The 17,132-nt window shown below is 40.5% G+C and overlaps 1 protein-coding gene across 3 annotated transcripts in view; it reads left to right on the top strand.

The window, feature by feature from the left end:
* The window catches only part of PDSS2 (decaprenyl diphosphate synthase subunit 2), a 279,875-nt gene that overhangs the window by 220,103 nt on the left and 42,640 nt on the right, over positions 1-17,132 (top strand). For all 3 annotated transcript variants that reach the window (XM_022553618.3, XM_089921620.1, XM_022553615.2), the window contains one exon: positions 6,565-6,597. In XM_022553618.3, coding sequence (XP_022409326.1) covers positions 6,565-6,597 — 33 coding nt within the window. The remainder of the gene's footprint in view (positions 1-6,564; positions 6,598-17,132) is intronic.

The following is a 17,132-nucleotide window of genomic DNA, read 5'->3' as shown; positions in this document are numbered from 1 at the left end:
CCTCTGTCCACCAACAAATCTTACATATATATACTAAACTCCACCTCTTAATACCAGTGCAAATGCAAGGAGAGTTTGTTTTCAGTAAGACATGTTTTCTCTAAAGAAATTGATGATATTTCTTCCAGTACCAAGGCAGACCTTTAAAATATCATTTTTTTAATATCATTATTTTTGTAGCCACCAATATAATATTTTACTCAAACAAGAATCATTAGTGAATAATTGGTTAAAACAATTAGATGAATTGTTAGTAGGGAACTGAATATTCACAGGGACTCAAAGCACCCTACAGATTACTTATTGAAGACAAAGGGAGGAAGTGAACAAACTTAGTCTCACCAGTAACGAGACAACTGATATTGTATGACTCCTGATGTAATGGAGAAGTGTTCAGCATCATCTATGTAGGAGTCTTTTCAAAAGTATTTTAACCTGAATCTAATCATGTGAAAACAATTAGACAAGTCCAGGAGAAGGGACATTCTGCGGGGCAACTGACATGGATTCTTTTAAAAAATGCCATATTATAAAAGAAAAGGTGGTGGTGTGGAGAATGTTGTAGATTAGAAGAGATTAAAAAGCCGTGACATCCAAAGGGAATGTGTGATTTTTAATTTGATCTTGGATTGGGATAAACATAGCTCTAAAGGATGCTACTGGTTGGACCAGAAATTTTGAATACAGACATTATCTTAAATACTATAGTAAACGTTAAACTTGTTGGATGTGGTCATGGGTTTATAGTTATGTAGGAGAACACCATTGTTCTTAGGAGATAAATGCTGACATATTTAGGGATGAGAGATCATTATGTTTATAATTTACTCTCATATAGTCAGCAAATGATCATCTAGAGAGAAAGCAAAGATGACAAAATATTAGCAACTAATTAATCTAGTTGGAGGGCAAATGGGTGTTCATTATGTTCTTTCAACTAAAAAATTGGAAAGAAAGATAGTTTTTCTTGAAGGCTGAAGAAGAGAATCTTATTTTTTAAATTGTTATTCTAAAATATAGCTGGTAGCATTGGGGAAGAATAACATGATAAGAAGAGATGATCAGTCTCTAGCAATTTCTGCACTCCCTGCTGTGGAATATTAGTTTTCTGCTTTTAGAAAAAGGTTTTTCCATATCCAGTTTTCAAGTCCAGATAGCAGTAGTTAGAAATTGGAAGCAGTTCATTTATGTCATCCAATCCTTCTTTGTTACCTGACTTATAAAAAAGCATTTGTTTCTTAAAGTAAAAGACCACATTGTACATCCATTACTTACCAACAGAGAATCTATCTGCCTTTGGTCTGCAGAGACTGGTATATAAACCTTTGGAATTAATCCCTCTGTGCATCCTCTCAATCAGAGCACTGGCTTTGTTTGCTTTGGTGTAGAATATTGTTTTACAGCGCTCACTGTAGCTGTCAGAGGAGGCCTTCAATGTCATGAGCACTGGCACACTAGCTTGTCTATTTTCACATTTTTTTAAGATAAAACAAGGTTCAAACCACACATTCTCTGTGAACTGCTAAAGACTGGGAAAAATTACTTTCTTTTCTCATGACCTGGATTGACAAGAAGCACACCTACAGGAGGCAAAAGATGAGTGAATCCCTTTTAAAGACCCAAGTAATGAAGCCCTCAGGGAATCGCCGTGTGTGGCAGAATTTACAGTGGTTTCTGGAGGCGAACAGTGTGGCAGGAAGAGGTTCAGGACTGCCGGCTATTGAAATACAGTCTGCATTTATTTTATATCAGCCTATTTTGGGCCCCAGTGAGGAAGTTATTTTAATATCTTGCTCTGCTAGAAATATACATGGTAAGTGGTAGATGTCAGAAAAAGAGGGTAAAGTTACAGCACTCCATTCTCCTTGAGACTTACGGAGCTTATATAGTTGTTCTCTTTGAAATAAACACTGATGCATACAGAGCATAAATTGAAAAGGATGTTAGACATAGTCCACACCAGTGATCCTCAGATGACTCAGAATTCAGGGCTAGAGTATTAAGGATCTGCATTTTTAATAGGCTACCCAGGTGATTCTGATACAGCCAGCCCAGCATTTGGGGATGCCTTTTCTGACCGAGTACTCTTACTTTACAGATAAGAAAATGAAGACCCACGTAAAAATGTAAAATTACTTGAGGTATTAACCTATTATGGGCTAGAAACCATATTTTCTGGCTCGCAGCATATCCATTTCCTAGGAGGTCACAGTGCCTCTTAAAGTGGTCATAGTTAAGAGCTTAGGCTACCTGTTTCCCTCCGTAGCAGGGCCTACTTACCACCTGAGGCTTGGGGGAGTACATTTGAAATCTGAGGTCTCCTGACCTCCAGTCAGGCTCTTTTCTCTTCAATACACTGATACCAAGGTTGAGGCACTCAATTACTCTAAACCGCTGCATCTGTGAGAAGGCTGGTAGATGATTCTTTTGTTCTATCCTTTTGTTGTTTGAGTTTCATGAATTCTTAGAGTTTATTTTCTATAGATTCCCTTCTTCAGTCTACTTCTAAATAGAAGTTGAGTAATAAAGTCAAAATATGGTACTGTTCAATACGAGTAAAAATTATTTGTAAGGCACCAGGTAGTGGCTCCACATCAACTGCATACTGACTGAATCTAAACACCCAGCTTTCTTAGAACTAGGAGAGAGTAACAGGAACTTTGCTTTGTAAGTTTCCTGAATAAATGGTACATAACCAACACTTATTAAGAAAAAGCATTTATCCATTCATTCACCAGATATTGACCATCTGCTATCTACAAGCACTGATCTAGACATGGAATACTGTTATGATCAGGAGAGAAAATGTCCATGCTCTCATGGAGCTTAAGTTCTAGAGGGAGATTGTATGTATTGTATGTATGGAAACAAGACTATGCAACCCCCAGAGGAAGATTTTTATTTGTTCTGTTCCTGGCTGTGTCTCCAGTGCCTGAGCAATACCTAACACATAGTAGGTGCACAATGGACAGTTACTGAGTGAATGAGCGCCATCAGATAAAATAGAAACTATAGCCCCTCCCAAATTAACTTTTTTACAAAAAGAAATAGAATTTGGTAATGTTCAATGAGAAATATTACTTACGTAGGGGATTAATCATTTACATTTGTTTCTAATTTGCTGTATTTTGTAAACTCTAAAAGCTTCTTGTGAAAAAATTTTTATATCAGTGTGTACTTTCAGGCTTGCGTCTGGCATACATAGATACTAACTCACATAACAGCTGGAAATATATATTATATACCTATAAAGATCTAAATATTTATAGTATTTTGTTTTATAAAATAAATTATACTTTTGTGTACAAGCTAAAGCAGTCAAGGGTGAAATGGTTTCACAGGACTGGAATGTTTGTTGTGATAAAATAAAAAGGACATTCAGGTGAGCGGCATATCAACAGTTACAGCCTATTCGGGTGGTAATGGCCGTGGTAATCGTGCTGTCATTTTATGTAGGCTTCTAGTCTCAGCTTTCAAAACGTTTAAGAGCTGGACATCCCTGGTGGCGCAGTGGTTGAGAGTCCGCCTGCCGATGCAGAGGACGCGGCTTCTTGCCCCGGTCCGGGAAGAACCCCCATGCCGCAGAGCGGCTGGGCCCGTGAGAGCCGATGTTGAACAAATAGGGATTTACATACATGGCGTTTCTTTGCCGTCATCCCCAGCAAAGTATATCTCCACTGGGTGAAAGGGGGTGGCCAAGCTAGTAATACAAAATAAAGTGAGAAAAATAAATAAATACATAAATAAAAAATAAAGTGAGAAGGTTTGAAAATAGCTTGTGATTCTGTAAAAATATTGAATCACTGTATTGTACACCTGAAACTAAAATAATATTTTAAATCAACTATACTTCGATTTCTTAGAAAAGGAAAATAGCTTGTAACTGATTAAGCACAAGTACTTCAAAATAATAGAATTCTCTAAGATGATTAGTTTATAAACAAGGTATGTGATGAGACTACTCTAGATGTCCTTATCTGTAAACAGCATTATAGTTACTGTTACTACCTGAAAAAACTGATTTTTTTTTTCTGAGACAATTGGGGAAATGGCTCAATACGTCCAAAAGGAAAAGTCCACCTACATCATTGTAAATTATAGTTTCTCTGCACTTTACACTGCAACCTCAAGATATGAAAGGTACTCAACTTTCTAACTTTCAACAGATACCACTTTCAACACTTCTACCATGTCCTTTGTGTTAAACACTGTAAGGTGAGGATGTTGAAAGTGCAAGAATGAAGAGGAGGTGGTTAGAACAGAAACAAGACTGAAAGTAGTGAGGAAATGGCAGATGTGTTTCAGGAATGAGTTGTTTGACAGTAGGAATAATTCCACAGGGGTCCTAGTTTGTGTGTCATTGGAAAAGTGCTGCGCCTGAGCAACCCATGCTGATCAGCAAGAGACAGGGAAAGGATGAACAATTGAAAAGGTGGAAAACTGGTGACCACAGGATCAGCCTCCATGTCAGATATCCCTTAACCTAAAATGAATTTGAGAGACAGCTGAGAGTTTGAGAACTTAAAGACTAAGCATATTGTGAAATGCTGCTGCTGAAATTTTGGTCACAAGCCATGGATTATTCATGAGATCAAGGCCAATTCATATTTGCACAATATGAAAGTGAGTAGCTAGGTCATGAGTGCACTATGCAGACGTGCTCAGGGGCTCCACACTGCACCTGCAGAAGTTATAGTGCGGGGAGAGAGATTTCAGTTTAGACAAAACTGTTTTATCTTGGGAAAAGTTGTCCATAGACAAACAAACAAGTAAATATGAAATCTCTGAACAGAGAGAAGGATGAGCCTGGTTTTAAAATACCTGCAAGAACCGATTCTCATTCCTGTTGGTGTATTGCATCTCAGGACTAATTCAAACCCTTCTTAGTTCGCTGAAACTCCTAGATCCCCAAAACATCTTTGAAGAGCAGATTGAAAACCACGAATTCTTTTTTATAGTATATTGGTTGCAGAGGCCTTTTGGTTCATTGAAAGTGTACAAGTCACAGTTTTAACTGAGTCGTTTGTGATAGTGCCAACAGCTATACATGAGCAGTGTCTTATTAGAAGTTGCTTTTTATGAAAACAAGAAAAACAAAATGCAGGCATCTTTTGGATAAATTTTTAAAAGATTATAAAGAAGTGAGAAGAGTCAGGATTAATGTTATAAAGATCTCATTTTCTCTCATGAAAGTAATCTACCCACATTTATTATCTGTATAGTGTCGTTTTAGACTCAGGAACAAAATGGTCTCAAGACCTAACCTGTTCATAAGTTGAAGGGCTCTTGCTCTGTGCAGAGGTGGCAGGAAAAGTTTGTTCTGAAGTCCACAAAAAATGAGCTTACCTACCAGCAAATACTAACACATTGGTTGTCTCTATTATGTTCAGACTTGATACATACACTTTTGAGTACATGTTTTCATTTTAAGTTGTTCTTTAATAACTAAAAATAATTTAAAATAAAATTTGACCTCATACAGGATGTCTCCTACCTCCAGCTTTCTTCCCTTTCCTCATCCCTGGTGACAGTGGGATGGAGGTGGGTGTCTTTTGGCATGATACAACATATTAAAAATTATGCCAAAGCAAGTGGAAAACTTGACCCCATAGATTACTAATTGTAGAGAAGGAAATATGTCATTACAGTGGAACCATCTGATAGTCACCACTTTAACCAAGTGATCAAATTTATAGCATTATTAAGAGTAGGACAGCCTGACATTTGGTGCCTTCCACATTGATGCAATATGAAGTATATAATATTCCATGTAAAATATTCTTGCCAAAAATGTTTAACCTAAACCTAAGCAAGCTTCTTCAGACCCAACTTTCAGTTTGTAAGCACACAGGGACAAGTTAAATGACACGATGAAGAAATAATATGACAAATCCAGAAAGAGACATTTTATACGACAGCTGCCCTGGTCTCCTCAAAAAGTCAATTATTTTAAAAGTTAATGATTTTTATTTTCATTTCTTAAAAAACGGGGAGGGGCTAGTCTAGATTTAAAAGGCGAAACAGAGACATAAAAACCAAGTGCAATGTGTGAATCTTGATTAATTCTAGTTTGAGAAAAAAAGCTAAAATAAAATATATTCTTGGGACAGTGGGAGAAATTTGAACATGGGTTGTATGTCAGATGATATGGCATTATTGTTAGTTTTTTTAATTTGAAAGTGATCGTGTATGAGATGTCCTATGCTTACGAGTTTTTTTAATTTGAAAGTGATCGTGTATGAGATGTCCTATGCTTACGAGTTGTGTGCTGAAGCACGAAGGGGTCCTATGCTTACGAGAGGTCATGGTGTTTGCCACTGTCAAACCTAGAGTGTATATGTGTGCTTGTGGTACTGTTCTTACAACTCTTCAATATGTTTGAGAGTTTTATTTGTATGTATACACATACATATATATATATATATTTCACTATATACATATATAGAGACAGAGAAGGGGAGAGGTGAGGGGGGAGAGAGTTGACACTCTTTGAGAAGCAAAAGTTATAGAAATACTAAATGATTTTTAAAGAACTAATTAATTTCCCCCTCTTTTCTGTTTTAGGCTCAACAGAAAGGAAGATTAGACTATGCTAAGGTAGGTAGATTTTGTACCTTCTACACAGGTTTATACATTTCAGTTTGACGCTTGGTTTTTGTTTATATTTGAAAGGTCAAAAGAGAGTCATCATATTCAAAGCTTTAGCAGGTAAAATAGGATTCATTTAATGATAAGCTTATTTACTGAATGCCTGCGTCATTCCAGACACTTTTAGGTATTGGAAATACAAGAGTGAACCAGATCAACTCTTTCTTTCATGACATTTACAAGCTAGTGGGGGAGATGGGTAAACTAATAAGCAACTAAATGGATGCATAATATAACGTCAAATGGTGGTAAGTGTTGTGAAGAAAAACTGGGTAAGCACCAACCATTGCTGGAAAGATGCCTTTGGACTATGGAAAACAGCTTTTAGCATCATCAGCTAATACCTGGGAAGCACCATTCAGGGCAGATTTGGATTTCTAAAGGCAGTATTTTTCATATCACCTGTGAGGCTTTTGAAAACATACATGCCTGGGTTACCACAGCATAATACCCTCTTCCACCAACGTCAAAATCCACTGGTGGGCAGAGCAGGGCGGGGGCAGAATGAAAGGGTTTGAAAAAAGGCTCCACAGATAATTCTGACACACAGCCTTGTTCAAAAACTGCTGTGGGGCTTCCCTGGCGGCGCAGTGGTTGAGAGTCCGCCTGCCGATGCAGGGGACGCGGGTTCGTGCCCCGGTCCGGGAAGATCCCACATGCTGCGGAGCGGCTGGGCCGCTGAGCCTGCGCGTCTGGAGCCTGTGCTCCGCAACGGGAGAGGCCACAACAGTGAGAGGCCCGCGTAGTGCAAAAAAAAAAACTGCTGTGGGATTTCAGATTTCAGTGCACCGGTGCAAGCCTATAACACACTTGGGTCACATTCTGTTTTCTCCTGAGGAACAAATGGAATATTTTAGCAAGTGTATGGGATGCATACAGCTGCTTGGCTAAAGGAACATGCTAACCATCTGGTTTTCGCAACAGTCAAGAATAGCCAGTGTGAGCACACCTGCACACCAAAGACGAGGAGGAAGAAGTGGGACCTGTAAGGGCTCTGCTCGCAGTGGGACAACCAAAACCCTCAGTGATCTCTCCAGGGCTGATCCAGAACCTTGTGCTCTCCTGACAGCCCCGGAGCGCACACCCCTGGCTCCATGCCTTTTCCTTGCCTGAAATGCAGGTCCTCCTTTTCTCTATTTCACAAACTTTTGCATTCTTCAAGAAAAATTAGATTAATAGGAGCACCTCTAAACTGAGGACTTCTGTGTCTGTCACTGTATCTTAGATGTCTACTTGAGCCTAATACCCAAATGGTCTCCCACAGGCAAAGAAGCTCAAAGTGTCTTAAACTGAACTCAGCATCTTCCCAACATCTCTGGACCCTTTTTTTTTTAATAGACTTTTATTTTTCAGAGCAGTTTTAAGTTCACAGCAAAATTGAGCAAAAAAGTATAGAGAGTTTACATTACCCCCTGACCCCACACAGGCACAGCCTTCCCCACTACCAGCATCCTGCTGCAGAGTGGTACCTTTGCTACAATCAGTGAACCTGCATTGATGCATCTTTATAACCCAAAGTCCATCGTTGACATTAGGGTCCAGTCTTAGTGTTTTATCTCTGGTCCTTGTTACTCATTCTGTCTCCTGATGTTGGCACTGTCATCCCACCAGTCAACCGTGTGAGAAACTTAGAAGTCACTCTCAAATGCTCTTACCCCCTCACCCCTATGTTCCATGACCAAGTCACATCAGTTTTATATCCTACATTTTCTTGAATCCAGCCCCTCCTCTTGATCTCTCTTTCATTGTTCATGTTCAGTCTCCTCATCTGAACCACTAGGAAACCTACTGACTGGTCTCTATGCCTCTCTTTTGTCCCCACAGATCCATTGCCAGCCAGAATGTCTATCTAAACCACAAAACTGGTAGTTTCACATTCCAGCTTAAAACCTTCCTTGGCTCCATGTTGTCTATAAGGCAAATTCAGAGCTTGCTGGAGTGGCATATAAAGCACTGTGGTCTCATCCCCTGGAGGGACTCTCCAGCTTTGTCCCCTCCTACCCTGTGCTCCAGCGGCACTAAATTACATAAAACATACTGTTTCTATTCTCCGTGCCTTGACCCATGCTGTCCCCTCTGCTTGGAATGCAGCAGTGTCTCCCTTAATCTGGCTACCCCTGCCTCTTCTGTAAGGCTTAATGTAGGATCATCTCCAAGAGGAAGTCCTTCCTTGTTCCCTAGGCTGGATGAGGTGCTCCATTCTCTAACACACTGTGCATCTCTCAGTCATTGCATTTAACTCTGTTATTTTATAATGACCATTTATGAGACAGATCATAGACCGTGAGCTCTTTGAGGGCAGAGACAGTATCTTTTTTTTTTTTTTTTTGCGGTACACGGGCCTCTCACTGCTGTGGCCTCTCCCGTTGCTGAGCACAGGCTCCGGACGTGCAGGCTCAGCGGCCATGGCTCACGGACCCAGCCACTCCGCGGCACGTGGGATCCTCCCGGACCAGGGCACGAACCTGCGTCCCCTGCATCGGCAAGCGGACTCCCAACCACTGCGCCACCAGGGAAGACCCCCAGAGACAGTATCTTATTTGTATGCTTGGTGCCCAACACAGTGCTTGGCACTTGGTAAATGGTGAGTGAGTGAGGCCATAAGAAAATAGAAGACCCATGAAGTTAGTTACAGGAGATATTCTGGTATAGGGTTTTTTATTTCAGTCAAAGAGGAAAGGAAAGCTTTTGACACAAGTTGCAGGTATCAGCAGGGATAAGAAGATTGCTTGGAAAGGTTGTAATAAACTAGCTTGGAGATAAATGCTGGGATTTCACTGGGATAGTAAAGGAAATAACTTATAAATGAAAAAGTAAGGGAAATGACATCATGATTTGGCAATAGAGTGATCATTTATCATTGATGCTTATTTACGATTCAGAGAACTCCTTCAGGATTTCTTATTGCAGGAGCACCTGATAGTGGAAGAGACTGGAAGAAAAGAAAAGAATATGGGGCACAGATAGAACACCCTGAACCGAGCAATGGCTCTGTTACCAACTCACTGCAAAATCTGTTCTCAGCCACTTAACCTTTTAGGCCTTCCCTCAGTTTCCTTAGTATAAAAGGAGCAGTTTAGAATAGTGCTGTTCTACTCTTTAGGCCCAAATCTGAGAGGAGACGTTCTTTCTGGGGGGAGAGGGGACATTCTTATCTTGTGCACTACTGCGGTCCAGATTCATCCGCTTCATACGCCCAAGCACTGTGGATCTGATATTTAATGTGGGCGAGGTGCTGCGCTGGGGCTGACTACCGCCACAACCAGGGCTGACTCAGACCTTCCTATTGAAAGTCCACCTTTTCTCTGTTTTTTCTCTCCTTAACATTTATCATAATCTAAAATTACCATTTTTATTTAGTTGCTTGTTTTTTCTGTCTTCTTCCACTAAAATGTAAGAGCCCTGAAGGCAGGGCCTTCAATGGCCTTGTCCATGGTTGCATCGTCTGTACCCAGCACAAGCTTACGTATAGGGGTGACAAATGCGTATGGATGAGTGCTGCATTGGTGCGATGCTAGGAGAAGTGCAGGAAGCCAAGAGGTCTGGAATTGGGGTTTGTAGACTCAAATTAGCCATTTAAAGAGTATATTGACTATATAACACAGTCCATCCCTATGTTCAGTAGCCCTAAGTTTGCCTTCCCAAGTGCCCAGTGAGAATATTTCTCATGCCAATAAACAGAAACCCACCCTGCTAGGGTATGTGGTGCTGTGCTGATATTTAAGGGATCTAGGCAATTAACCCAGACCTATCATCCATACATAGACCCAAATCCAAGTACCATGGGTAAAAACAATTATATCCATCCGTACCAAGTGTCGGGGAGACATCTGCAGGGTCCAGCTCACAGTATTGTCTCTTACGTAGCATATCATGAGTCCATGATATGGTCCTGGTGCTCATGCTGACTGATGCAGGCATCATGCTAGGCAGCTTAGGACTCCCCTGGTGGGTTTATCTGTAAAACTACTTTTTTTTTTTTTTTTTTTTTTTGGCTGCGCCAGGTCTTAGTTGCGGGCACGCAGGATCTTTGTTGCGGCTTGTGGGATCTTTAGTTGCAGCATGTGGGATCTTTAGTTGCGACATGTGAACTCTTAGTTGCAGCTTGCATGTGGGATCTAGTTCCCCGACCAGGGATTGAACCCGGGCCCCCTGCATTGGGAGCGTGCAATCTTACCCACTGGACCACCAGGGATGTCCCTCTGTAAAACTACATTTGAAAAACTCAATGGCCATTTCTGGAGAGTGTCATGAAATTTATTTATTGCTGGAGATTTCTTTATTTCCAAGTGGTGAGTGTTTTCTCAAAAGCCAAATTTTATCTGAAAAATCAGATTTTAAGAACCATAGAAAATTATTTTGACCATGTGCTCTATGGCTTTGTATACCAGCTCTCCAATTTTGTCAGTCTCAGAATGGCAAGGAAGCAGGGGAGAGGGCAGAAGTGACGATCAAAATCAGTCTCAGCTAGATCTCGAGAGTGCCTGTCACATTCAGCAAAACAGTGGTCTGTCCTCAAACACTCAGAAAAGAAATTGAATTACTTCTTAATTGAGTTCCTGTGGCGATGAAGCCTGGATGTGAAGGCTTTACACTGCTGCACTGCCTTTATCATCTAAAGATATCAAAGCACTCAGCAACTATTCATTCATTAAGTCTCTCCCGCCTCTGGAAGGTGGTTAACACCAGCACAGGAGCACTCTACCTACTCCTGAAGCTCATCCACCCAGGGCTGGGCAGGAATGGAAGCTGTTTAACTGTAAGGCAATTCTACCCAGCTTCTAAAATGAAAAAAACAAGAAGTATCTTACGTACCTAGTTAAAGCTGCAGAAGTTTTATTGGACAGAATGTAATCACCAGAAGTGAATTGTGACCAAAAAACCAGTGCCGACAGTTTTGCTCATATGCGCGATGCAATGGGGATCTTCATTACAGTGATTGGTCTGCAGCCCTGAGTGTGTATCTCTCACGGAATAGGGAACTAGTCCATGTTCCCTAGGTTTCTGGCCCCAAGCAGATTGAGTTCAGTGTTACAGGGAAGAGTGCCACCTATTGAATTGTAGAAATTCATGGGCGTGTGTCAGGACCAGTGGAGAAGTTTCTCAGGCCACATTCACTCTTGGTTTGCTATGGTAACTAATATATATGTCTGAAGGAAAACGAGCATGTTGACTACTCTTACTTAGAAAAACATCTACGAACGTCTGTGTAATTTCCCCAGCTGGAGCTGAGCGTATGCCGGTAGTTTAGCCTACTGCTACTTGAAAGAAGCATGCTGCTCAGAGACTGAGGCAGATGGTATTCTTACCACTTCAGGCAAAACATGGCACCTATGGTTTGGCTTTCTACAATTTTAATTTTTTAACACTTTCAAAAAGGCTGGCTTAAATATCTCCATCACAGAGATACAGACTTTTTCCCAATTTCCTGTTAATAATTGCTTCAGGTATGCAAATATGAATAAATATCACTTGGTCAAAACCAGACTCTCAGCCATGTGGGCCGGCCTCCTGCTCATTCTCCCCCAAGTGCCTAGGACTGGGCCTTACGTGGGCTTTGACAGTCATGCTGATTTTGACACAAAGACTCTAAATGGTTTGCAGGAGCTTTCTTTGTATCCATCTCCAGTCTTGACTGTGTAGTTCATATAATTTTCCCCACGACTCAGTACAGAAAAGAAAGTTATTTTTCATGTCTTCTTACTGAGGTTCACTCGAAGCACAGAGAATTGCTCAAGGTTAAGGCCTTGGTAAAGAAAGATTTTGCAGGTGTTGATTTATCAGGCATCCAGTTCTCAGTCAAATGTGAGAGAGGTTTTTTGAAAGGAGTGGGTTTTTGCCATGCCCCCTCTCCTGGAATTTGTTCAGGGTCCCAGAGTAGCGCATTCCCCTGCCTCTCAGGCACAGCGTCTAGAGCCCCTGCCCTCCTCTTTCCTCCCTGCCCTCGGAAGGCCCTGCACATTTTGTTTTATTATAAAACGCATTTGCATAGGGTACGCATTAAAATTCCCTTCCCAGCAGCAAACTGTGCTGTCCACAGACATTTGCATTTGCATGATCACATATCATCATTTCCCTTTAAGAAGAAAAAGAGTCTTTCCTTTCCAAGGCTTGCCCTTTAGCCATTTCTTCTCGTTTATTATCCATAGATTGCTTCAGCTGTTTTGCTGCCTATTGAATCCAAAATTCTTTTTTGAACCTTGAGTATAGTATAGGAAATTTTCTGTAAGTATTACTGTCCTTTGTTTACTGACAAAGCCAGACACTTTTTTTTTTTTGGCAGACAATTTTTTCCTGCTTGTTCTTTCCCATAACCCTAGCTAACTGGCTCTGAGCATTTTTCACGTTGGCACATTTAGAGACCAGATGTTGCTGTGTTTTCTCTTCCCTTACCCCTTTCTTGGGCAGATGCTCCTTCTCCTACCCTGGGACTTCGCATTAGCTCCTTTGGTAAAATATTCCAAACAGCATCACTGTATGCACTAAATCTCTCATTTCTTCTAACCTCTTGAAGCTGTCCTAACACTTAGGATTTCTGTTTTAGTGATAATTATGGAGACTATGTAGAAGCATTGACATTCCCCTCTCCCATCGTTTTTCATTAAAGACTTGTGGTCCAATTAGATGAGATGTTTATAAAACAATTTAAAGGAAAAAAATCCAAATCCAAATACCATTATGATATGGATGCAGCTATATAAAATTTTATATGCTTGATAAAGACTGAATGACAACGTGTAAAAATGTAAATAAGGGCATTAAGGTAATACATCTGAGCAGGGTTTTTTTCTGAAAGGTATCTGTTTTAAAAGTGTAGACTCTGATTTGAATTGGAATTTTTCCAGATTACAACCTGAGCTACTGAGAATTGAAAAATAACTTGCCTGAACTTGTGTTTTTAGTGACATAACCAGCATTTAATTCTAGGCTCCTAAAGAATTGCTTGCTTCTATGGCGATAGAAGGAATACACCATTGGAAAATGTGGGGTTTTTAAAAAATTTTTTTGATTGAAGTATAGTTTATTTACAATGTTGTGTTAGTTTCAGGTGTACAGCACAGTGGTTCAGTTATATATATTTAATTGAATATATGTATATATATTCTTTTTCAGATTCTTTTCCCTTATACGTTATTACAAAATATTGAGTATAGTTCCCTGTGCTGTACAACAGGTCCTTGTTGGTTATCTATTTTATATGTAGTTGTGTATACATGTTCATCTCAAACTCCTAATTTATCTCCACCCCTTCCCCATTGGTAACCATAAGTCTGTTTTCGGAAATGTGATTTTTTTTACACTGTGAATTTTTGTGTGAGGGCTGAAGTTGTGGTTGAGGTGCTGGGGAACAGTTGAGGAAGACAGAAACGTCGTACACCGAGCCCGCAGTGCAGGCGCTGATCTGATGACCTACCCACAGCAGAGGGGTGGGTGCTGGAAGACACTGCCAGAACAGCCATCTGAAAGTTTTAAATCCTCCATTCCTTGTTTCCTTAAAAATCAGATAAAACCAGTTGTTTTTCTTTTGGCAATCACATTTCAGGAAAGTGGGGTATTTTTTGTTTTGGGTTTCCTTTTTCTTTCAGCAATAATGAATAGGTTTTGTTTAATTTTTTTTCAAAACAATTAATTTACTAAAGCCAGTTTTTGCAACCACTGCTTTGATTACAAATCTCCTTCAAAATACAGTTATCAATGATGGAAAAATAATCATTGATCAATTTCTGTCTGTAAGAAAGCAAAGAAGCTTTTGTACCATGTGAAACTTTTAATCAAAAATAAATTCTAGGACTTCCCTGGTGGCACAGTGGTTAAGAATCCGCCTGCCAATGCAGGGGACACGGGTTCGAGCCCTGGCCTGGGAAGATCCCACATGCCGTGGAGCAACTGAGCCCGTGCGCCACAACTACTGAGCCTGTGCTCTAGAGCACACAAGCCACAACTACTGAAGCCCGCACGCCTAGAGCCCGTGCTCCACAACAAGAGAAGCCACCGCAGGGAGAAGCCCACACACCACAACGAAGAGTAGCCCCCGCTCACCGCAACTAGAGAAAGCCCGTGCACAGCAACAAAGACCTAACGCAGCCAAATAAAATTAATTAATTAAAAATAAATAAAATAAAAAATAAATTCTAATTCTACATGCAATAGTCAGTATCTTGAGCCAAGAGTTGTGCCTTATTATGAGCCCTCAAGTCTTTTTGCAAAACAGTCACCCTCTGGACATTCATTCATTCATTCCCCATTATCAAACTAGTTCTTTTCCTCCTTAAGTCTCTGAGTGTATTATTTTGCATTTGTCCCCAGTGACTATCATCTTGCCCTGATGATCTATTCCACTAATATCTTAATGTTATTTTAAAATTAGATTCTTGTTCTCTGAGGTGTTAACAATCCCACACACCTCAATGGCATCAACAGATTTAATGATCATAATCTCTAGTCCCTTGTGGACCATGAATAAAATTATTAAATGATAAAAATGATAAGCCTCTTTGTGACATCATAAAATATTGCCACCCTCTAAGTTGTTCACCCAAGTACTATTGATACTCTTTATTTTTTATTTTATTTTATCTTTTAAAATTTTATTTATTTTTTTGTCTGCTTTGGTTCTTTGTTTGCTGTGCGCGGCTTTCTCTAGTTGCGGTGAGCAGGGGCTACTCTTCGGTGCAGTGTGCGGGCTTCTCATTGTGGTGGCTTCTGTTGTTGCGGAGCACGGGCTCTAGGCACGTGGGCTTCAGTAGTTGTGGCACACGGACTCAGTAGTTGTGGCACACGGGCTTAGTTGCTCCGCGGCACGTGGGATATTCCCCAACCAGCGCTCGAACCCGTGTCTCCTGCATTGGCAGGCGTATTCTTAACCACTGTGCCACCAGGGAAGCCCTATTGATACTCTTTAAATTCAATCCTCTAGGCAGTTATAAATCTTCTTTATTTTTCTTCAAATCATATATTCCTAGCTTATTGGTCTTTAATCTCTAATTTTATATATAAAACATCATTTAGTTTATGACAATAGTATTTATTGGGGCAATCTCTCCCATCCTTAGATTCATCATTCTGAATTACTGGGCCCTGAAAAATTACATGTCTGCATAATACCTAACATTTATCAGGAAGCTACGGCAAACTTAGATTGTTGATGAAGACCAGTTCTTAATTGTAAGCCTGGAATCGAGTCTGGTTTTGCACACCGTTATACCCTGAGGGCCTAACACAGTTCCTGCCACATACTGGGTACCCAATAAATATATGCTGAACTACCGTTGAATGAATGAATGAATAACCCAAGATGGGCCAGATGTCTGTGCCCATATTCCTTTTAATTCATAAGACATATTTGACCCCATCTTTGCTCCTCTTATTTCTCCCCAAGTATATTTTGAATCAAATGGTTACCTCCTCAATGCCTCTGGGTTGAAACAAAGATTCAGTTGGGGTAACCTTTTGACTCTTAGTCTAGAAAGCTAACTACAGATGCCCACCAGGCTGGTTCTGTGGGTAAATGCTTTGCACGGTGGGGTGGCTGGATTCAATTGTTGTTCTCAGTTCGTGATATCAGGAGCCACTTATGCACAGGGAGAGCCTGTATGACTTTATGTGGAGGATTGAGCCTTCTGTCCCCAGAGAGGAGCCTGCTTAGTCCACGGAACAGTTTTAAGCAGAGCTGAAGGGAATGCTGTCTCTTTCCCTGTCATAAAAAACAGTGGAGAGGCATGAGTTTTCTAAAAAGAGAAGGAAAAGGGAGGCACCTCTGTGTTGATGTTGAATGTGGTTTTTAGTAAGTCACAAGTCTTTGTCATTACCTTAGATTGATATTTTCAAACTCATTCACTAATCCTACAGGCTGATTTTTTACAGAATTAAGGATTTTTGTCAAGATGTCTCATCTTTCAGAAAGCTGTAATTTGTTCATTTGGTACATCTGAAGACATTCCCTCATGTTTCCTAAGCAGTGTCTGCAGGCACTACTCAGCCTCCCCAATGACACGTGAGACAGAATATTGATCCTGGATGTGCTTAACCACCTTTCTGAAATAGCAAGGAGGCTGTGCCGCCTCAATTTTCAAACAGAATTACTGAGATAACAGTAGAGATCACAGGGCCTGTAACATAGGTCGGTGATGTCTACAGTGCTCCTAACTAAAGATTACGGGTGAGTAGATCCTTTCTTTCCCCCAAGTCCTTGACTTTTTGGATTGATGAAAGGTCTTACCTATCCACCAGATAGTAATAAAGCCAAAGATGTACCTCTGAAGATTGATTCCTGCATGGTGCAATGGTGCCCCCTATGGAAGGTCTCCCTGTTCTAGATCTAATGAAATTATGCTACCTTTTATCTTCATTCCTGACGAGATTTGTGTGCACCTGTTAGGAAAAGTTGTAGGCCTTTTGACGTCCTGTGATCTCTGTCAGATGCATGCCATCGTACGCGTGTTTTTCACTGTGCACTCTGTTCAAGACACACACTAAGCACTTTA

The sequence above is a fragment of the Delphinapterus leucas genome, chromosome 12 (genome assembly GCF_059928025.1).
Source record: "Delphinapterus leucas isolate spDelLeu-1000000601 "Yukka" chromosome 12, BTC_Dleu_Yukka2, whole genome shotgun sequence".
Taxonomy (NCBI): domain Eukaryota; kingdom Metazoa; phylum Chordata; class Mammalia; order Artiodactyla; family Monodontidae; genus Delphinapterus; species Delphinapterus leucas.
The sequence above is the reverse complement of the archived record's forward strand: the minus strand, read 5'-3'. Positions and strand labels throughout refer to the sequence as shown.